At 35.9% G+C, this 24,051-nt stretch overlaps 1 protein-coding gene across 1 annotated transcript in view; it reads right to left on the bottom strand.

The window, feature by feature from the left end:
• The window catches only part of MALRD1 (MAM and LDL receptor class A domain containing 1), a gene marked incomplete at both ends in the record, with an annotated part of 616,248 nt that overhangs the window by 361,550 nt on the left and 230,647 nt on the right, over positions 1–24,051 (bottom strand). Inside the window, 2 exons of the mRNA XM_081103892.1 lie at positions 16,289–16,502; positions 20,107–20,217. Coding sequence (XP_080960018.1) covers positions 16,289–16,502; positions 20,107–20,217 — 325 coding nt within the window. The remainder of the gene's footprint in view (positions 1–16,288; positions 16,503–20,106; positions 20,218–24,051) is intronic.

Raw genomic sequence — 24,051 nt, 5'->3', positions numbered from 1 at the left:
ACACAGTCAAGCTTAAGTTCTCAATGTCTCTGATCTCGTGCAATTTGGTTATTGACAAGTTGTTCATGGAAAATAACTCAGTTGTCAAACAAAACTTCAGTTCTAGACCAGACAATCCTTTCATGCTGATACTTGTCTGAACAGTCATGTGTCCCAGGAGACAAAGGAGAGAATGTGTGAGTATAAATAAGTTTACCACTAAGCCTTGTGCTAGGAATATTTTTGTGTTTTTTTTTGTTTTGTTTTTTTTGCTGCTTATAATTATTAAATATGTACAGTAAGTCACCATAGGCCCTAAAAAGGTTATTGATAGCAGCAAAGTGAAGATGAAAGTTGTGAGAAGGATAGAGTTTAAAAAAAGAAATACGGCCAGTACCGGTTTAGCTCAGTGTATAAAGCTTCGGCCTGCGGACTCAAGGGTCCCCGGTTCGATTCCGGTCAAGGGCATGTACCTTGGTTGCGGGCACATCCCCAGTGGGGGGCGTGCAGGAGGCAGCTGATCCATGTTTCTCTCTCATGGATGTTTCTGGCTCTCTATCCCTCTCCCTTCCTCTCTGTAAGAAATCAATAAAATATATTTAAAAAAAAAAAAAAACAAGAAATACGGTGGAACCTCGGCTTTTAAACTGAATTCATTCAAGTAAATGTGTATAAAAATTTTTGTTTTTATGTACATTTCATTTCTTTTTATTACATTTTCATTTACATTTCATGCCCTTTTGTTTTTAATGTGTTTATTTATAGTACTTTAGACTGTATTTTATATAAAAAGATTAAAATTGGCCGAAACCGGTTTGGCTCAGTGAATAGAGCGTCGGCCTGCGGACTGAAAGGTCCCGGGTTCGATTCCGGTCAAGGGCATGTACCTGGGTTGCGGGCATATCCCCAGTAGGAGATGTGCAGGAGGCAGCTGATCGATGTTTCTCTCTCATCGATGTTTCTAACTCTCTATCCCTCTCCCTTCCTCTCTGTAAAAAATCAATAAAATATCTTTAAAAAAAAAAGATTAAAATTGAATCATTCAATTTACATGATTTCCAATGGGAAAAATGGATTCAGTTTTCGAACAAATTGCTTCTCGAACAGCCTTCTGGAAAAACTAAGTTTTAGAACAAAGGTTCCACTGTAATTCTTACTTTTGTTCCTCTATAGGTAAGGTGCTTTTTTCCAATGACTTTTCGGGATTTTACTTTATCTTTGACTTTCCTTTAGTTTAAAAATGATGTGCCTAATTGTGTTTTTTGTGTGTGTGTGTGTGTGTGTGTGTTTTGTGTGTGTTGGTTTTTTGTTTTTTTTAGGGGTTGGGGGAAGCATTTTCCTGCTTCATGTTCTCTGAGCTTCCTGAATCTGTGCTTTTTTGCCAGATATTGATTTGGGGAAATGCTCAGTTGTTACTGTTTCAAATTCTTCTATTCCTTTTCTCTTTCTTCTTGATATTCTCATTATTCATTTGTTTGTCCTATAGTACTTGGATATGGTGTTGTGTTCTGTTGTTTTTCTCAGTGTTTTTGTTTTTCAGTTTGGGAGATTTCTATCTTTATATCCTCTAACTCAGATATATTTCCTAGTTGTGTTCAGGTTACGAATAAGCCCATCAAGGGCATTCTTCATTTTCGTTCCAGTGCTTTTGATCACAGCATTTCTGTTTGATTCTTTCTTAGGATGGCCATCTCATTACTTATGTTGCCCATCTGTTCCTGCATGCTGTCTATTTTATCCACTAGAGGCCTTAGAAGATTGATCATAGTTGTTTTAAATTCCTCATCCCTTCCATGTCTGATTCTGATGTTTGCTCTGTCTCTTCAAAATTTATTTTTCCTTTCAGTATGCCTGGTAACTTTTTTCTGGATAGCCACACATGACATTCTGAGTATAAGGGACCACTGTAAATAGGCCCTTATAATATGGAGAGATGGAAAATATTCCACAGTTTTATGATGAAGTCCCAGTCTTTAATGGGCCTGTGCCTCTGAACTGTAAACAGCATAAGTGCTTCTGAGATTTTTTCTACCCGTTAGGAGGGACAAGATGGCTAGAGGGGGATAGCATTGGGTATTTCTCTCCCACCAGGTCAGTTAGGCTCTGATAATTCCCAGTCAGTTTTGTTACCAGCTTCTCTTGAGGGCAGGCCTTGTGAGGGGAAACAGAATGCTCTGCCAGAAGCATGTGGAAATGTTTTCCAATATTTACTATGGAACCTGGTTGAATGTGTGGACATTTCACAGTACCATGGGGATGTCCCTATAAGTAGGTCCTCTCAAATTTTAACTCTCAAACTTGTCCACACTGAGTCTCATCATCAGTGACAGGTCAGGTTTTCTTCCTCTGGCGCTGGCTCCCATAGTGGTTTCTGCTCTTGACTCTCTGTTCCGATAAAGTGTTACTCCCTGTGTTCACCTGTAGGTCTCTCTAGCCCTAAGGGAAACGGTGTGCCCTGTGCACCCTATGTTCATACCTCTCTTATGGATCTCAGGAGAATTACTGATTTTTCAATCTGTCCAGCTTTTTACTTAATAGGACAGAGTTGCAACTTCCAAGCTCCTCATATACACAACTGGATAGTTGGGATTATACAAATATCTATATATATCTATATATATCTATATAGATATCTATATATCTATATCTATATCTATATCTATATCTATATCTATATCTATAGCTATATCTATATCTATCTGCATCTATATATATATATGCCTACGTGACCATTATGACCAAATGACCGGAATGACTGAAATGACCAGTCGACCAGTCACTAGGACACACACTGACCACCAGGGGCAGACAATCAACATAGGAACAGCCCCCTGGTGGTCAGTGTGCTCCCACAGCCAACTTCCTGCGGCCCCCTCCCCTTGACTGGCCAACCTCCTGGTGTCCCTCTCCCTGGCTGGCTGGCCCCCCAGTAGGCCTCGATCACTGGCCAGGCAAGGAATCCCACTTATGCACAAATTCATGCACCAGGCCTCTAGTCTTTTCACAATTCTGCTCAGTAAATTATAAAGCTAGCAATATAAGCTAAGGTATTATAAAACCAAGCATTGTGTAATTGAGAAAACATAAAATTTTATGTTAAAGCTACTTTTTATAGTCTTTATTTTTAAGTAAATATGCATAATACAGCATAAAAACCAATGTGTGATTAATTTGACCATAAGTTATAAAATATACTATTTAGAGTTATTTGATAACAGTAATTCTGTATTAAGTTTTGTTTGAAAATTATAACTGAAAATGGAAATCTGTAAAATCATAATTATATGTGAGATGGTGCCAAGGCAGACCAGCAGACCCTGAATGAGGGATGAATGATTACTGACACATGTTTCTGTGAAAGAGAAGCTAAGGGGCTAGTTGGCATAAGGAGCAAAAAAGGCCCTGATTGCCTGTCTCATTAGCTTTTTACTGTAATAATAGCTTGAACTAAAATTGACCTCTAGATACAATCAGCAGGGTAAGTATCCTCAAGAAAGCACTTGCATCTATAGTGTCTTTCAAACAAGGACATTTTGAAGTCTAAACATAAAGATTCTAGTAAAACACCCCGGGGGTCAGGCTTGTTCAGAAAAATCAAGGTAGGGGCTGCTGCCTTCAGCAAGATCCCCCAGAGGTCCCTGACCTTTCAGAGAATCCTCCTTACAAACTTTCCAACCAAGTCCCATGCTTCCCCACAAGATGGTGTCCAAAAATTAAAAATACTTGAGAAGAACTCAAGTTGCAACATGTCAATCTATATTTAGATAAAGGTTTCTCTGTTAATGAACAACTGCAAAAATGTTTATAGGCAATTTTATCTAAATGAGAGTAGAAATGATTTTGCCACCAAAATTCTCAGGGACCTGCCCTCCAATGCTAAGACCAAAGGAAGGCAGAAATACATCCTAGCTGAAGTCATGGTGATTCCTGGATGAAGAATCAACTCTATTCTATTACATAGAATTACATAAGTTCTTAAAAAGAATTTCCAAATTGTGCTAGGCATCAAAACCATGTGTTTGTCTTTTTATGGATACATGCTTTCAGTGAGCACAGATCAGATAAATATGTTTAAATACACAAAATAATCTCTATTCTCTTTGTAGTTGATAATCTGGAGAATGAGAACATGTGGGTTTTACCATTGTTTCTATACCATTTTAAATTGTGTAAGACTACTAAAATGAAGATTAACTTAATCACATCCCCCACCAAGGAACTTGTCCAACAATAAAATATGCTATAAAATTATCAGTTTTAGCTTTTGAAAGAAGTAAACGTTGATAAATGTAAGAAAGCATCAAGACTAATATCCTTTTTAAAATGGTTCAATTTAACAGCCAGCCTAACACTGATGTATTTTCAAGGATAAAGAAAATCTTTCTGTCATAATTTCTTTCACCAAATGAACAGACTGGAGTTTTCAACCCAATTGCTAATTTCATTTTAAAATTACACTTGAAACTTATTTTGGTAATCTAGTCTTTCCTAGAATAGACTGTAAATTGTAGAGCTTCTTTTAGTTCAGAATACTAAAATTCTCCTACGTAGTATTTCAGAGGACTGGGGGGTAAATTTCAACTCAGCGTCTTGTTTAGAATCTGAACTGTTGACTTGGTTAAGAATTATAATGAAGTAACTAATTCAGTTGCCCTTATGCTGGAAAATTCAGCAGCCCACCAGGGCTAGATTAACATTCAGACCAGCATCTAGAAAGTACATTTGTATGACGAATGATGTGTGTGCTGCTAAAAAACAGATTTCATTTGGCTTCAAAAATCATACATATGCTGCTACGTAAATCTCTATGATGTAAATCATATTTTTCTACTTCCATACCTACTAAAGTTTGGAATATATGTTTCCTCTGAAAGTTTAACTCTAACATCACTGGAAAAATACAAGCAAGTATAAGTTCTTTTTATTTCACATCACTGTGGTGAGAGAGAACAACTTATAATTTAGTATTTTATTATTTCCCACAGGTGCCAGGTGAGAAAACAACCGTCTTCTGTGCAGATGCCAATTCCTGGCATTTCATGGAGTAATTAATGCCAGTGCCAGACAGTTGTATCATCGGTAAGAAAACGATCACCTTTGTCAACAGCTGTATCATCAATCAAATCTGTTTCTACCTTTCTAAATGCTATAATTTTTCCCATTGATCATTATCTTTATGAGCATGAAATGACTATTCCATTTTAAAAAATAGGTCATTTTAAATTTATCTTTATTATTGAAAATATTACAGATGCCCTCTTTTCCCCCCATTGGTCCCTTCTAGCCTGCACTCACTTCTCACCCAGGCCTTCACCACACTATTGTCTGTGTCCATGGGTTATGCATATATGCACATAATTCTTTGGTTAATCTCTTCCTACCCACCCACCCCCAACCTTCCCTCTCAGATTCAACAGTCTGTTCCATATTTCTATATCTCTGATCTATTTTGTTCATCGGTTTATTTTGTTCTTTAGATTCCACATATGAATGAGATCAAAGAACATAATGTAAGTCCTTTTAAAATCCTACCATCAAATTCTTAAATTTAAGACCTCACCACTCTATTCATTTATTCATTCCATATAAATGTATTGAGCATATGCTATAAATGACAGCACATTTAGGAACATAAAAAAATGACTGGAAAGAAGGATACTGTGTACTAAACAAATGTGTGTCAGATCCCAAGCTTTCACTTTATATGTTATTTTATATAAGTCTCACTCCTCTACTTAATAGTCATTATTCTTATTTTTGGTTGATGAGAAAGCTGAAGTTCAGAGTTCAGTACTTTGTTCAGTATTACACAGTAAGTAGCAGAACTAGTTGTTAAGAGTCTTCTACCATCTGGAACCTTCTTTACCTATTATTTATTTAACAAACTCCCTATTCATTTTTTTTAGTCATGATCAACAAAATACTTAATTAACTAAAAAAATAAAAACTAAACTACTAAAATTCGTAGGATATATGGCTGTGATATGGTATGCAGAAAAGAGAAAATGACACTGAATATTGTGATGGTCTAATCATAATTAGAGGATTGTAGTATTTTTTAAACATTTAATTCCCATGTTTAAGGAAATTTTGATAACTGAAACTATTCAATGAGAGAGAGATGAGATAATGGAGACCTAAAACAATGCATATTAGATGCTATTAAAAGATTCAATAATATTAATTCTGATATCACAATTACAAACATGAGAACGGGGAATGTGAAAAGATGTGCAGAATTGATGGTACCTGTTTCCAATTCTTAAATTTTTATTACCATAAAGAAGTACAAGTTGTGCCGAAACCGGTTTGGCTCAGTGGATAGAGCGTCGGCTTGCGGACTGAAAGGTCCCAGGTTCGATTCCGGTCAAGGGCATATACCTGGGTTGCGGGCACATCCCCAGTAGGAGTTGTGCAGGAGGCAGCTGATCGATGTTTCTCTCTCACCGATGTTTCTAACTCTCTATCCCTCTCCCTTCCTCTCTGTAAAAAATCAATAAAATATATTAAAAAAAAAGAAGGACAAGTTGTAAGAAATATTATAATAAAAAACCATACTGGGCAAATACAGAAACATTAATTCAATATTAGGATAAAACATTATTATACCCAGAAATGACTGACAGTTGAAAAGGTTTTATATATGTGACAGCATATTATCTCGTGTGAAAGTTTTCAAGCAGGAATTAGGTGAGTCTCCATTGCCACCTCCATTGTCTGCTCGGTCAGGGAACTTATAGAAATAATCCCTTTATAGGTTGGTCATTCATTTCCCAATTCATTCGATGGCACTTAGCAGCTGTTGGGGCTGATTCAACAATAAACATGTCCTAATGGATTTCTCTCACATTTTAATAGAATGTAATAAGTGCTACAATGAAGATAAAAATGTATAATTCATTATAATTGACTAAAAGTGAAACCTTCACGGAAGTCTTAGTGTTAAATCCCTGTTTCAAAAAGCTTGGACTAACTTCTATTAATCTCAGCAACTCTGTAATTCTTTGATTTCATGATTCAATTACTTGAACTCCACATCATAGTTTAACAAACTGTTTATATCATATTTATAAAAGGGCTAGTGCTATATTGTTTCTATTTATATAATTAATTGGCATTTTCAATAAATATGAATATCAAATAAAATATTGAATGGAGAAAAATTATCTATAGCAAAATGAAACAGTAAATATCATAGATCCTGAGGATAACAAAGGGGTCATACTAGAATAATATGCACAAATACACATGCATAAGTTCAACTACTTAGGTGAAATGAATATAATTCTTGCAAAGCAAAAGCTTACATAATGAAAAAATAACATGAGTAGCTTTATAACTACTCAAATTACTAGTTTTCCTTATTAAGGAAACTGAACTCAAAGTTTTAAAATTCCTGAAAAAATTCCAGGTTCAAATAGTCAAACTGGAGAATTCTACCAAATTTTTAAGGCACATAAATCAAAGAGGAAAACTCCCAATTTTCAAATGATTTAATGTCTACATAGAAAAAAAATCTAAGGAATGTACAACTAAAAAATGAGTCAGCAAAATTAAAGGACACAAAATTGACATGCAAAATTAATTGTATTTATATAAACTAGCAATGAACATACAGAAACCAAATTTCAAGATATACTATTTAAAATCCCTCAAACAATAAAATTATAGCTGTAAATCTTATGCTATACGTGCAGGACTTGTATGCTGAAAATTATAAAACACTAATGAAATAAGTTTTAAAAATCTAAATACTGTAGAGACATATTGTATTCATGGATTACAAGACTCAACATATTAAAGACTCAACATATATCTCTCAAATTGATATACATATTTAATTAAATTATAAAAATTGTATCATTTTGTGTAGATATTGGCATGATTTTTTCTAAAATTTATATAGAAAGCCAAAGAACTGACAACTAGAACAGTTTTGAAAAAAATAAATTAGAAGAAATCACTCTACCCAATTTCAAAATTTATTATATTGTGTAGCTTTAGTTACCAAGATTGTGTGGTATTGGTGGGAAAATGGACACTTGGATCAATAGAATGGAAAATAGAACTCAGAAATTGCTTCACACAAGTACAACACACTAATTTATGACAAAGCTGCAAAAACAGTTAAATGCAGGGAGGAGAATCTTGTTAATGGTGCTGGTGCAACTGGCTAGACAAAAAAACAAAACAAAACAAAACAAAATCTTGACCCAAACCTTACATCTTATACAAAAATTAACAAAATAGATCATAAACTTAAATGTAAAATATACTATACAACTTTTAGAAGAAAAATTAGAAGAAAATCCTTGGTGAAATGTTTTTAGGCATGTAAACAAAACCATAATTTCAAAAGGAAAGATGAGTACATTAGCCCTTATCAAAATATTTTTAAAAAATGTTTGTTCTTTCTCTGTTAGGAGAATGAAAACACACTCTGAAGGCTGGGAGTAAATATTTGCCACTCGTGTAGCTGTAAAATAATTTATATCTATAATATATAAAGAACTCCAAACTCAACAGTTAAAAAAATCTGATTAGAAAACAGGCAAAAGACATAAAGAAGCATTTCATCATATAGGATACAGATGGCAAAGAAACACACGAGATGTTCGTCTTCACTAGGTATTAGGGAAATGCAAATTAAGACCATGATGAGGCTACTCCACCCGTATAAGAACAACAAAATAAAAATAAAATAGTTACAATATCAAATGCTCACAAGGATGTGGAAAAACTGGATCTCTCACTGTTGGTGGCAATGTAACATGGCACAGCCACTCTGGAAAATGGTCCTATGGTATGTTATATCCAAAGCATCGAATACCACTCAGCAATAAAAAGAACAAATAATTTGTACACAAAACAACTTGGATAGATCACAAGGGAATTATGATGAATAAAAAAACGATAACAGTCTCAAAAGGTCACATACTACATGGCTGTATTTACATAACTTTCTCAGAATGACAAACTATAGAAATGGAAAATGAAGTAATGATTTTCCAAGGTTAGGTAGGGATGGTGGGCATACGTGTAATTCTAAAAGAGCAGATTAAGCCAAAACCCGTTTGGCTCAGTGGATAGAGCGTCGGCCTGCGGACTGAAGGGTCCCGGGTTCGATTCTGGTCAAGGGCATGTACCTGGGTTGCGGGCACATCCCCAGTGGGAGATGTGTAGGAGGCAGCTGATCGATGTTTCTCTCTCATGATGTTTCTAACTCTCTATCTCTCTCCCGTCCTCTCTGTAAAAAATCAATAAAATATATTTAAAAAAATAATTTAAAAGAGCAGATTAAGGGAGATCTTTGTGGAGATGGATATCTTGATTGTAGTGATGATTATACAAATTTACATATGTAACAAAATCCCACGAAATTATTTATACATGCATATTAAACCAAAGTTAGTTTCCTGATTTTATTATACTATAGTTATGTAAGATGTAACCATTGCATAAAAGGTTACACCGGATTTCTCCTATGTAACTACCTATGAGTCCATTATTATTTCATCTTTCCAAACTGTTTAAAACAGTGGTTCTCAACCTTCCTAATGCCGTGACCCTTGAATACAGTCCCTCATGTTGTGGTGACTCCCAATTTCATTGTTACAAATTGAACATAATTAAAGCGTAGTGATTAATCACAAAAACAATATATAATTATATATGTGTTTTCCGATGGTCTTAGGCGACCCCTGTGAAAGGGTCGTTTGACCCCCAAAGGGGTCGCGACCCACAGGTTGAGAACCGCTGGTTTAAAAGGACTATTGTTCTATAAAAAGTATATTTGTTTTTATAGGAAAAAAAGGATTTGGGGGTAATTTGGAAAAATGCTATTAATAATATCAACTTTTTGAAAATTCACAATGCAGGAATTGATCCAGAAAAGCCCCTCATGCATGAGTTTGTATTCCTTGATGACTACCCGATTTCATAATTTGGAAAACAGTATCCTAAGACATATCACCTGAAACACTGAGTCCTGACCTGTGTGGTAATTTTGGAAAGACAATGAAACTTTCTGAGCCCCAGTTAGCTAGAGCCCACAATAATGAATTCATGAAGCTTCACACAGCTGGTCCTTCCCAGCAAGCCTGGTTTATTAACATGATGATACCTGACCTACTTTCTAATATAAGTTCCCAAAGACAACAGCAACTATTCACAGACCATGGTTAATAAAGCATGTACCTGAAAAAAACACTAGTTTTTTTCAAGGTGAGGTGCTGTTTTTATTCAAGCCCGTGTTGTGGTTAATATTCACAAATGACTAAATTATGTCTCTTCACCCCTCCAAAAATGCTTTGCACTTATCTAACTCTCATTTGTAATGTGAATGTTTATGTACCTATCGCATTTACAGACAAAGAGCTCCACAATTATTCAGATATGATCTGGTTTTACTTTTTTTTTGCTCCAGGGCTTCTTATATTGGAGGTTCCCAATGTTTATCAAATAAATAAATGAAGGACAATGTCAGGTATTACAGTGTTAATTATAAATGCTGGCATAGATTTATTTTATTGTTATTTATCTTATTAATTTTTTTGCTTAGATTTTATATGATTATTGACTAAGAACCAGGTAACTGCTGAGTTCAGCGGTTTTCAGTGCCCAGGATAATTTTTTATTTTCTTTATATTTTCTCACATCAATGGTGACCTTTCAATAAACACTATAATTTGTTTTGTATATGTATACTAGAGGCCCAGTGCACAAAAATTTGTGCACTCGGTGGGGGGGGGGGGGATCCCTCAGCCCGGCCTGTGCCCTCTCACAGTCTGGGGGATGACCACCTGCTGGCTTAGGCCCACTCCCTGGGGGATTGGGCCTAAACTGGCAGTCAGACATCCCTCAGGCTGCCCGGCAGCCCACGGGAGATGTCTACTTGCCAGCAGGGAGCAGGCCTAAGCTGCAGTTGGACATCCTTAGCGTTGCTGAGGAGGCGGGAGAGGCTCCCAACACCACTGTTGTAGTGGCAGCCATCAGCCTGGCTTGTGGCTGAGCAGAGCTCCCCCTGTAGGAGCGCACTGACTACCAGGGGGCAACTCCTGCATTGAGCGTCTGCCCCCTGGTAGTCAGTGTGTGTCATAGTGACCAGTCATTCCCAGTTGTTCTGCTGTAAGGGTCAATTTGCATATTACCTTTTTATTATATAGGATAGAGGCCTATTGCATGGGTGGGGGCCAGCTGGTTTGCCCTGAAGGGTGTCCCGGATCAGGGTGGGGGTCCTGCTGGGGTGCCTGGCCAGCCTGGGTGAAGGGCTGAGGGCCATTTTCAGACTGGCCACATCCCCTTTAGGGTGGGGGTCCCTGCTGTGGTGCCTGGCCATCCTGGGTGAGGGGCTGATGGCTGTTCGCAGGCTGGCCAAGCCCTCCAGTGGGGACCCTCACCTCATGAGGGTGTGGCCAGCCTGGGTAAGGGGCTGATGGCTGTTTGTAGGCTGGCCATGCCTCCCAGCCACCCAAGCTCCCAGTGGAGGCTGGCTGGAAGCAGGTATCTGGGATTTATTTATCGTCTATAATTAAAACCTTATTGCCTTGAGAGGAGGTCACAGCCGGCCAGGGCAGGTGGGAAGTTTGGCTTCCTCCATTGCCGGGGCAACCAAACCTCCTGCTTGCTCCAGCTCCGTGGCTGCTGCCTACCATCTTGGTTGGGTTAATTTTCATATAGTCTCTCTGACTGGCTGGTGGGCATGGCTTGGGGTGTAGTGGAGGTGCAGTCAATTTGCATCTTTCTCATTTATTATATATATATTCTGTATATCCTATATAATAACACCCTAATATGCAAATCAACCAATGGCAGAACAACCGGTTGCTATGATGTGCACTGACCACCAGGGGCTGATGCTCAATGCAGGAGCTGTCCCCTGGTGGTCAGTGCACTCCCACAGGGGGAGGACTGCTCAGCCAGAAGCCGGGCTAATGGCTGGTGAGCGCAGCCTCTCCTGCCTCCGTAGCAGCGTTAAGAATGTCCACAGTTGGACATCCTCCAAGGGCTCCTGGGCTGCAAGAGGGCACAGGCCGGTTAAGGCACCCCCCCCCTCAGTGCACAAATTTCATGCACCGGGCCTCTAGTATATATTTTTGTGTGTGTGTAGAGACAGAGATTACATCTGTTTAACACAATATTATGAGGAATGGGATTTCTGCTTGTTTATTTATTGATGCATACTACACAAACACTGCTTGACACATAACTTCTCAATAAATATGTTAAGTTAATTTTATATTTCTGTCTTCTTAATTTCTCTTGATCATTCTTGACAGGATTTTGAAAATTTTATCAGTCTTTGCAAATACTCTCTATCTTATATTTGTGTTTGTAGCTGGACATTTGTAAACAAGTATCTGAAGTCCTATCAAGAAGCAATGAATGTTCTATCAAGAGCACAGCATGACTTGCAAGTGAGTCACACTGGGTCAAGATTGCACACAATCTTGAGTTCCAGGAACATATACCTCCCTGAGAAAGGCTAAGATTAAATCAGGGGTCCTCAAACTATGGCCTGTGGGCCACATGCAAATACAAATATTGTATTTGTTTCCATTTTGTTTTTTTACTTCAAAATAAGATATGTGCAGTGTGCATAGGAATTTGTTCAGAGTTGTTGTTTTTTTAAACTATAGTCTGGCCCTCCAACGGTCTGAGGGACAGTGAACTGGCCCCCTGTTTAAAACGTTTGAGGACCCCTGGATTAAATAGTCGTGGGTGTAGAGCAGAAAGGGAGGGCACAGCTACAACTTGTCTTTAATATGCTATTGTAATAATATAGAACAAAACAAGATTTAGTTGATTAACTGCTGACGCACTAACCCTGTACCAAACCTCAATAAAAGTGATGGTGAGAGTGCGGAGTTTGCTACATGCCTGAGTGACCTGTAGCCCTCTGTCCAGCATCAATCATCCTGTGTGCTCGTCTTACCTCTGCGTCTTCGGTTCATTAAACATCCCTCAACATGTGTTCTATTCCATTAACTTGCAATATTAATAGCCTCTAATATAAATTTTAGTCTATACATTTTTCTCTAAGTATTCACTTACCTAAATCCCAGCGGATTTTATGCATTATTATTAAAACCTATTCTAATTTTATTGTGATTTTTAGGGGGGTGGGGGGTATGAGTTACTAACTGTGTCTGTCTTTTTCCTTCCCAATAGCAGTTTTCTAGCATTTGTCTCATAATTGATTTCCAGTGTAATTCAAAAGAGATAATCTTTACTTTAACCCCCTGAAATTATTTAAATTTGCTCAATGCTTTAATTATACACACTTTTTTTTTGGTAAATGTTCTGTGTGTGCTTAAAAACAATAGATATCTACAATTGGTACTGCAGTATTACATTTGCCCATTAGGTTCAGATTACTTATCAATTATGATGATCAAATATCCAACATCCTCACTAATTACAGTGAATTAAATTACTTCGAGTATGCCTGAGATACTACTATTTGTGTATCAACAATAAATATGCTCATTAGAACATACAGAAAAACAAAAATAGGGTTATTTTCCAAAGAAACCTCTATATCATGGCAAAGATATGTTCAAATTAGATTTTAGAGTTCTCAGATATAGAAATCACTTTCTTCTTTGGCTATATCATATATTTTAGACACGGTACTTCTATTATAAAGTAATAAATAATATTCTAATTTTTCTTCTAGATTTTACTTTCAGAATCTACATTAATATGTGAAAATTAAAGCAGCAGTTACTTTTGTTTACAAAGGATTATTTTCTTCTTTACCAGAGGTAGTCTACACCTTTCAAAATAGTTGAGTTTTTAAATTATTTCTGTTATTCCTACGTGGCATTTTTCTACCTAATGATATTTCAGAAGTTTTCTTAGAATTGTGATTCATGTCCAGTCTTCACTTAGAATTCTCAAGAAAGCAAACAAACGAAAAACCAAAAATCCAAAGACTGTGGAACTTAAACCAACAACCTTTCCCAAACACAGAGGATTCCTAGAAATTTCCACAATGTTAGAACCTAAATACAGAGTTCAAGAAAAATTTAGTCAGAAAATACTTGATAATTTAAGTACTAAAAAATTTGCATTAAATTACATCTTGGAAAAAATACATTGGCAACATGACCCAAAAAAGCATAATATCTGTTCTGTTTCATTGATAACCTAATGGATTTGTGTGATATTCACATGAAAATGGCAATGAAGAGTTTTAAAACATTTGATGCAGAAAACAACTATAAATACATCAGAAAATACTCATGAGGTAGAGATTAATATTAATACAGAATTTGAGATTTGCCATTTTTGCTCAGTTCATATATGGTAAAAATCTATACTAATAAAAGGGTAATATGCTAATTAGAACAGGTCGACCGGACATCTTTCGGTCGTCCTGCCTTCCTTCCAGACAAAGCCATGGTAGCGGGGACCAAGGCAGAGGTGGTTAGGGGTAATCAGGCCAGCAGGAGAGAGCAGTTAGGGGCGATCAGGTAGCAGGGGAAGGCAGTTAGGGGTGATCAGGCAGGCAGGCAGAGGAGTTAGGGGCAATCAGGTGAGCAGTTAGGATCCAGTGGTCCCGGATTGGAGAGGTTGCAGGCTGGGCTGAGGGACTTTCCCCCCAACCCCAGCACAAATTTCATGCACTGGGCCTCTAGTGTATATTATAAGAAAGAATCCACAACTGAAGAAACAAATAATTATATGATATCAATAGGATTTGTAATCTGTAACATTTTTTAAGATTCAGTGTTACACAGAAGTAGTATGGTAGCTTGGGCAAAATAGTGGTTCATAAATTAAAGTGCATGGGTTCTAGGATCCACTCTGTCAATACCAGTATGATGAACTTTGACAAAATCTTAAGCACTGCTGTTCATAACTTCTGTGGAATGCACTAATAAAATATTTCCCAATTACCCCTCAGGACTGCTGTGAAGATTCTGTGGAGATTAGTATATAAAAGGGCTTTGAAAGTTAAAAGTTTTATATAACTGTGAGGTCTCTTTATACTGAAGTTATTCTTAATATACCAGATTTGGTTTCAAGAGATCAAAAAGGGGCAAACTGTAATATTCTAGCACAGAAATCATTACTAGTAGAGTGAAATACTTTGTCAAACTTAATTTTGATCATTTGTATTCACCTCATTTGCAATGAAATGAGGCAACAACTGGGCTACATTGTACAATTTTACAGATTTACCTGAATGAGCATATATGGCCCATTGAGCTAAGGATATTTTAATAGGTTTGTTTATTATAAATCAATCTCCTAAAACAATATTACATAGTTGATATGTATCTCCTTTAGGAGACCATTTTGCCTTTTTTATGTAATATCTGGGCATTCATTTTTGGCTTTTAAACAACTAACCACATCTCATAATTTACATGAAGGAATGACAACTCTCTGAAATGCATCCAAGCATAGAGGCTTGATAACCCTGCATGAATAAGTTTTGATGGATGTTTTACTGTGTGTTTGTGTGTGTGGTGTGTGTGTTTTCAAAAATTTATTTTACATGGAAAATACTTGTTCCCTTCTGTGTTTTCCAATTTATCTCCAATTCCTTCACACACACACACACACACACACACACACACACACACACACCAATCCGTCATCTAGTTTTAAGCGATTTCTGGTTCTAAATTAGGTGTTGAGAGAAAAAAGTAATGCATTTATTTTTTTAAATTTATCTTTATTGTTGAAAGTATTACAGATGTCCCCCTTTTTTCCACCATTGACCCTATCCACCTAGGCCTTCACCACACTATTGTCTGTAACATGGTTATACATATGTGTATATAAGTTCTTTGGTTGATCTCTTCCTGCCCATCCACCCACCCCCACCTACCCTCTGAAATTCCTCAGACTGTTTTATGCTTCCATGTCTCTGGATCTATTTTGTATATCAGTTTATTTTGTTCATTAGATTCCATATATAAGTGAGATCACATGACACCTGTCTTTCTCTGACTGGCTTATTTCACTTAGCGTAATGCTCTCCAGGTCCCTCCATGCTGTCTCAAAGGGTAAGGGATCATTCTTTTTTATAGCTGCATAATATTCCATTGTGTAAATATACCACAGCTTTTTTATCCACTCATCTACTGATGAACACTTGGGCTGTTTCCAAATCTTAGCTGTTATAAATTGTGCTGCTATGAACATAGGGGTGCACATATTTTTTTCTGATTGACCCTAACTGCCTCAGCTGCTGAGCTATATACATACTCTGTATGTGCAGCAATTAATGCATGGAATTGAGTAAGACTGTGGTAGATAAAGGCAAAAGTTAGAAACAGAAACTTTTACTTACTGCAAATGAAGGTAGTCTCATCTGAATTATCAGTGCAATCATTCACAAAATCACACAGCTTGTCCTGTGCAATGCAGTGCTTGTTAGCACACATGAACTCTTGAGCAGTGCACTTCCTGTCTGGGCTGAGGAGGGGAGAGCAATCTTGAAAGGTAATGTCATCCACTGCTACATCTCCCATGTAACTGACGCTGCGTTTTGCCCTGAAGATAATCTAAAGGGAGGGGAGGAGGGAGAAAAAGAGAGGGGGGGAGAGAGAGAGAGAGAGAGAGAGAGAGAGAGAGAGAGAGAGAGAAGAAGGGAAGAAAATCAGTTTCAGTTAGGGTGTCCATCATATGCAAAACTTGGAGCAACCACTAAATACAACATTTGACTCTGATAAAAACGCCGCAAAATGAAACTGACCCAAGAAGCTTGGGGATCGTTTAGATTTGTACCGTCCTCAACACGTAAGAATGTGGGAGTGGCATCACCAACATCACTGCCTCCTGTGTTGATTTGGGGGGTAGATGGCCTGGAACTCTGGCAGGAGCCACCAACCCATCATTGCTGTCTCTGCAGCTCCCAGATCCTAAACGAGCCCTGTGCATTTCTTAGAGCCTCATCACACATGGAAGCAGGAGGCCAGTCCAAGCACAGGATATACCAAGAGAAAGGAGATGCAAGCACATCCTTTACTCTATTTTGCCCAATTATTTCCATTCCTCAGATCTGTTCACCCCAAGATATCAAATCTCAATAACATGAGGTATTTTTTATTGGCCACATGTTTGGAACTCACATTATTTTGATTTGCCTTTGATTAATGTATGTGATGAACACAATTGTCATGTGTGTCACTGTTTGGTAGTGAGCGCCCACTTATATGGACTGCAATAGAACTAGAAGTGATGAAAAATAACAGGAGTCGCTATCGTTTTCAGAAAGGCTATCTTCAGCTTATGCATGACCCCTGCTTAGAATAATAATGAGCATAGTTTCATAGAACATAAAAAGTCACAGATTGTTTAGTGTCAAATTTCTACGTGAAACTAATTCAGAGTTTCTCTGCAGGCCGAATATGGATTTGTGTGTTAACATAAGAAATAGTCCTGTATCCTAAAGTAAATTTAGAACAATTAAAAATTAGTTAACAAGAAATACAGAGTTACCTCAGTGATTTTACACAAAATATTTATTGAGACCAAACACCCAAACACCTTTGACCAAATATATGTATATATATATATATATATATATATATATATATATATAATTATTTTTCTTGAAAAAGATTATTATAATTTTTGTTGTTGTTGTTTAATACATGTTATGCTTCTATACTACTGTGTGAAAAGCTAGGTGCTTTCCTCTTAAAATGAGTGGATAGAATAGTTGAAAAGCAAGTGTCTCTCATTAAATAAATAAATAAATAAATAAATACAATTTATATGTAAATTCCTATATAAATTTACATAAAGAGGATAAATTGTTTTTCTTCAGAGCAAATGTGCTAAGAAAAAATAAATTTATAAGATTTAATAAGAGCTTGGAAGTGATTAAAAGGTGTTAAAACTGGAAGAATAATAATGACTACAACTTTTTAAAAGGTAAATGGAACCCTAGAAAACTGAAAAAGGTGCTCTAGTATCTGGATACATCTAAGCATTTAAATATGTGATGCAATGTTCTGTGAATAAGAAACCAGATAACTCAATTACTCTTACATTAACTTGTTTATCTACTATCCAATCTCAGTTGCCTGTCATGTCCAAATGATCAAATCATCAATTATATCACAATGCTCCATACACTGTTGGTTAAGATTCCACAGACTTTATTATTAAATGTGATTAAACTTTTTAAAAAGAGCAATTATGATATAGTTTTTGGTAGAATGAAAGCAGGATCAATTATTTTTTTTAAATTTGGGGTGCGATAGAGCACAGCAGTTGGATTATGGACTTGTAGATGACTATCTATGTTTAAAGTTCGCCTCTGCTGTCTTGTGGTTATATAACTAGAGCAGGTTACTTCCCTTCCAGGGATTTCTGTATTCTAATCTATACAATGCGGCAATAATAGTATGTACCTCGTTCAGTTATTGTGAAAACTAAAGAAGTATTTTTGAATTCATAGAATAGTACTTAGCATTTCGTGTTATGTATGTGATGGCTCTAGTTGTAAAAATTATTATAATTAAAGATTCTGTTTACATCAGAGTAAAGGTTACCACACAAAACTCTGAGAACTACCCAGTGTTGAATCAGCATGTAATTTCTAAAATTATCTTATACTTTCACTCAAGAATTAGAGCCACTCATCTTTCTGAGACTAAAGGAAATGATATCATAAACATGAAAGAATCCTGGGCGATGGCCCAGCTCACACTCTAGCTCCCCTGCGTAGCACTTTGCTTTGCACACAGTAGGTGCTAATAAGTTTTTACTGAATAACTGATTGGATGACACAAAAAGATTTAAACAACAAATTTCAATATGTGAAATATTTAACTTTGGAAAGGCTAAATTAGTTTGTGATTCCTCTTGATTGCATCCCCTTTACTGTTTTTTTTTTTTGACATGATATTGCCATACAAATATTCTACTTACATAAAACTAGTTAAGATTCCATTCCCTCAAGTGCAGCCTATGTCTACAGCAATGAAATCTTCTACATGCTGTTGCTGAGGCTTCTTCTTGCCTCCGTTAAAAGATCATGGAGGTTAAAAGGCAGAATCGCTGAATAATATCTTTCAGGATGTGCAAGGCCATTAGATTGCTTTCTAATATTTACTTCTTCAGGTTGAACTTATTTCTTACTAATTTCCTAAATTATCTATAAATGACCCATTAGAAAACTAGATTCCAGTGAGGCCAAACATACATGGGATTTATTACACCTATCTTTCCAAGAAATTGGGGATAATGCTGTATCAATCCCTTTATACGGCTGTGTCTAGCCTAGCCTGTGCTTCCACAGGAGCTGAGAGGGGCTGATCTATCAGACAATCGTAGATACAGTTACTGAATATTAACAGAAGAATTGGCCCCTTCTACTGCATAGACAGAGGATTGGAAATGTAATCATTAGTAAATATAGCTTCTATCTAGAGATAAGTGATTCTAAATTCGTAGAATTAAGCCCTGAGCAGTTAAGGCTAATAGATATTTGCCTCATCTTCTAAGAAAACCCCCATTCTGCCAAAAAATAAAATTTTAAATCATACACACACACATTCATGGAGCTCTTGCTTTCTTGTTAATTCATAAAAAATAAAATCCATACCAAATATCTTGGCACATAATTATTTTCACTTTAAACATTTTAATCTATGTTCTTTTCTTTAATTGTTTTACATATATCTTATCCTCCAAATAGTATTATGATCTATGTAAACATAAATACATCACACAATTTTGTTTCTCTCCAAAATATTTTAGAGTTACGTGAATCTATTATCTCTAATAAGGTTCAACAATACAATATGCTTCAAAAAATATGTCCTTTCAATCAAATTTTGAAAAATGAATGTACTCACTCTATAGTCTCTTAGAATATGCGTATTTATAAGTAGAGGGGGGTGCTCTTTACAAATGGGAGACTGCTTGTGGAATGGAGTAGAACTGTCATTAAAATTCAATGTTCCCAGAAGCATGTTTGTCCAATTGGAAAAATAAGAACATTCTGAAATTTTAATTTCCTATGGAAAATACCATATGTATTCATACAGCACATTAGAATTGTAATGGGAGGACAAGACTATGAATGAAGAAAATAAACTAGGATTAAAGAAGAAAATCAACAAAACTTACTACCCAAGTACTTGGATTACAAACCTGTATTTGTGAATGAATGCCTAAAAATAGTTCTACTTTTTTCCACTGTGCACCTTGCTGTCCACTTTGAGCCCACAATTTAGAGGTAACATTGTCTTTTTTGCTCAGTACCTGCAGAGATAAATCAAGTATGAAGTGCTGAAATATTTTATCGTGATAAATTTTAAACATGTAGAATTTTCCAAGTTTTTACTTTATTTTAATACCAACATGAAGTCCCTGATAGAAAAGCTGAGACAGTTTTCATTAGATATCTTTGTTTTCTATACAGCACTATGTCCCAGGGCACCTCACAAGCTTTGTGTAATAAAAGTGAGCATGATTATCTGTTATTTAAGTCCAAAGAAATCTGGGCATCATTTAGCTAAGAACTCTATGTTAGCTTTTTTTAAAAAAAAATTAAATTTATTGATTAATTTATTGAAAGAGAGAAGAAGGGAGAGAGAGAAAGAAAGAGGGAGGGAAGGCAGGAGGGAGGGAGGGAGAGGGAGAGAGAGAGAGAGAGAGAGAGAGAGAGAGAGAGAGAGAGAGAGAGAGAGAGAGAGACATTGATTCGTTATTCCACTTATTTATGCATTCATTGGTATACCCTGAGCAGGGATTGAACCTACAAGCTAGGGTTATATGGATGACACTCTAACCAGCTGAGCACCCAGCCAGGACCTACCTTAGCTTTAAAAAAAAAAATTCACAGCAGTAACAACTGGAATTTTATATATTAAATAACATCCATGTTGTTGATAAAAGCACAACTTACTAAAATACTCTTTTGATAATGATCATCTTCTCAGGTTCAGTTGGGACAGTGAGTATTACAGCGGGAGCTCAATTAATTTTAACAACACACGTGGGTGATATGAGCACATACCTATTCATGCTGTGCTAGTAAGACCTCTCTATACCACAGCCTTGAAACTACATTTTCATCACGGTACTATATCCTCATTCTTAGGGAAAATTCAGATTAGTCTCAGCAGACAAATTATCAGGCTACTCTTTGAGAATGATACAAAATGAGTCATCAAGAGAGCAACTGAAGGTTTAAGAGATCAACCAAAGGACTTGTATGCATGCATATAAGCATAACTAATGAACACAGACACTGGGGCGGTGAGGGTATGCGCTGGGGGATGGGAGCGGTTGGGGAGAGGTCAGTGCCGGGGGGAGGGAAGGAGACATATGTAATTTTTTAATCAAAAAAGAAGAAATTAAAAAAACTCCGAAACCAGAACCAAGTCCACATTCTAAAAGAATGGGCTCAGGTAGTTTTTTAAATCATTCTGTATAATAAGGAGCTAATATGCTAATTAGGTTGAACAGCAGAACAACCATCCAGAGGACCTTCTGGAAGAAGCTGGGCTGCGAGGGCCAAGGCAGCCGGGGCTGCAGGGCTGAGCCCCTTGCACGAATTTCGTGCATCAGGCCTATAGTTTCATAATAATACTTTTAAAAAACAGGATGGATACAAATCAAGGAGTTATTCAGAAGGGTTTGTGATGATTCTGACTTTTTTAAGTGAAGGTAATTTTTAGTGGTTTCATTAGTGGAACATTATAAAAAAAAGTTCAAATGGCTGTAGAGCTTTTAGAGTCTTGACTTACTAAATAATATGTGCCTAGCAAAAATATCACTAAATTCTCAGTCTATAAAATTCATCATGTTATTGAAACCAAGAAAACATAATTTCTTAAAAAATCATTTTTGTGGATACTAGAAAGAATGTATTGGGAGTAGATCTTTGTATGAATATTATTCTATATACAAATCACTAAGAAAAATGTATTCATGAACATAGTAATGCAACATGTAGTGTTATTCAGCCATGCACGAAAATAGGGATCAGATGTATTACTATTTAAACTATTTGATAGTTATGCATCTACTAATACAAAATATTATCTAAAAAAATGAAAGCATATTTTAGATCATCTCAATTATAAAATATAGTAGGTAAATGATTTTCATTTTTCTAGTGAAAAACTTGTAATAAATAGTATTGTTTTGCCTAAAGATAATTTTTAAAAATCAATGTAAAACAAATGATAAATTGCAACCTCAATCCACAGACTATTAGACTACAGTACTTTCAGATTGTTAAACATGCACACATACATATACTGGTATACAAACAAGTTTACTTTTAAATTGTTTTTGGTAAGAAGTCTCATCTATAATAAAGAAGACAATTCTTCTAAAATTCATCTATACACTTAAAAGTGTTTTCAATGAAAACAGCAGTTTTGAAATAATATGTTTATCTAAAATTTTATTTGGAAAAATAAGTGTTTAATATGGCCAGGAAAAGCCTAGAATAAGACAGTAATAAAATTGGGGAAGGTGGAAACACCTAATATTAATATTACAATCAAGTTACTGGGTAAGAAGTAGTTAAAGAGCTGATCTGCATTATATTTCTCTCTCTTTATTGAGAAAAAGAAAGCAGATAACCCAAGTGTAATCTCCTTGCAAATGTGCTAAACACAGACTTCTTTGTAAATAAATTAATGGTATTCAACACAGGGAGAGTCCTTATCTATGGCTGCCTTTAGGGATATATCTCTGATCTAAAACTGCTCACAGTAAACAGTTCAGAAATGCTGGAATTTATTTTTTTCAGACATGGCTTTCTGGAAAATTTTATATAAGCTATGAAACTGAGTAAAAATATAGATGCTTCAAAAAACTGAGTTGGCTTCTATGTAAATGATGTATCTATACGTATTACATACAAGCTGTATATTAAATAAGGCATTTCCAATATGGTAAGACAGGCTCTAAGGATGTGCATTCAGATTCCAGAACCTCTCTCTGGTTAGCCTGTACAACTGAGTTTTCGGAAAGAAACCCAGGCTCCACGGAGAAATAGCTAACTCCAACTATGGAACAGTGTAAAAATAAGATGAATCTAGAACGTCTTTTTGTCCATAATGAAAAGAAATACTCAAAGATGGAAGAGCTTGTCAAGGAAATATACAAGTCAGCTTAAAGGGACTCCTATGACCAAATCTGTGAAAATTTAAAAAAACAGCAAATAAGCAACAGATAAGAAATTGAATACAATAGGATCCATGAATCCACACTGATATAGTTCAATAAATGGATTTAAAAATGGAGAGAAAACATTTTGAGGGTTTTTTGTTGTTGTTCTTCCAAAATAATACCAACCTATAGATATAGACAAAATAATGGAGTTGGAAAAATCACAATTAGGTAATCATCATAGTAAATTTAATTCCATTAAAAATACTAAACAATGGAAAAACTAGTCAGCAAAATTGAATCCAGGTCAGGATTTTACGTACTCTCAAAATAGTTCTTCACAAAATATTTATTGATAGCAAAGGGAACAGAAGTAATGAGACTGATTGACATCATGTACTAACCAATGGAATGCAATATTAGTGATGTTAAAGGGGAAAAAAAGCTTAATATTCAACAAATCCAAATTAAGGAACATTACAAAATAATTGAATTACACTTTTTAGAATATCAGTCTCATAAAAATCTCAGGAAAATCGAGTAATCATTCCAGTTCGAAAGAAACTAAGAAGAAATAACAAGTAGGTGTGACATCTGATTCTGTATTAAACTGATTTTTTTTCCTATAAAGGATGCTCCTGGGATAATAAACACAAAATAAGATCTTTGAGCAAGGGTATATTGTCTGTGAGATTCTGGCAACTTTTTGTGAGTCTGAAACAATGTAACCTTTTTTACTAAGAAACAATATGAAAAAGACTCCCGGAGAATGAGCACCACGACTACAAATAACAACATGCAGGATGCACATTCAACTTTTACTAAAGTGTGTAGTCATTTGTACTAGTCTCTGAACACTGTTACTGAAATCTAAATGAAACAATTCAAGTATAACACAGAAGCTGTAAACTCAGCATAAAGACCATAATCATAAATTCAACAGTAAAATAATATATATCTGACTAG

Source organism: Myotis nattereri, assembly GCF_964212035.1.
Source record: "Myotis nattereri genome assembly, chromosome: 1".
Classification (NCBI taxonomy): Eukaryota; Metazoa; Chordata; class Mammalia; order Chiroptera; family Vespertilionidae; genus Myotis; species Myotis nattereri.
The sequence above is the reverse complement of the archived record's forward strand: the minus strand, read 5'-3'. Positions and strand labels throughout refer to the sequence as shown.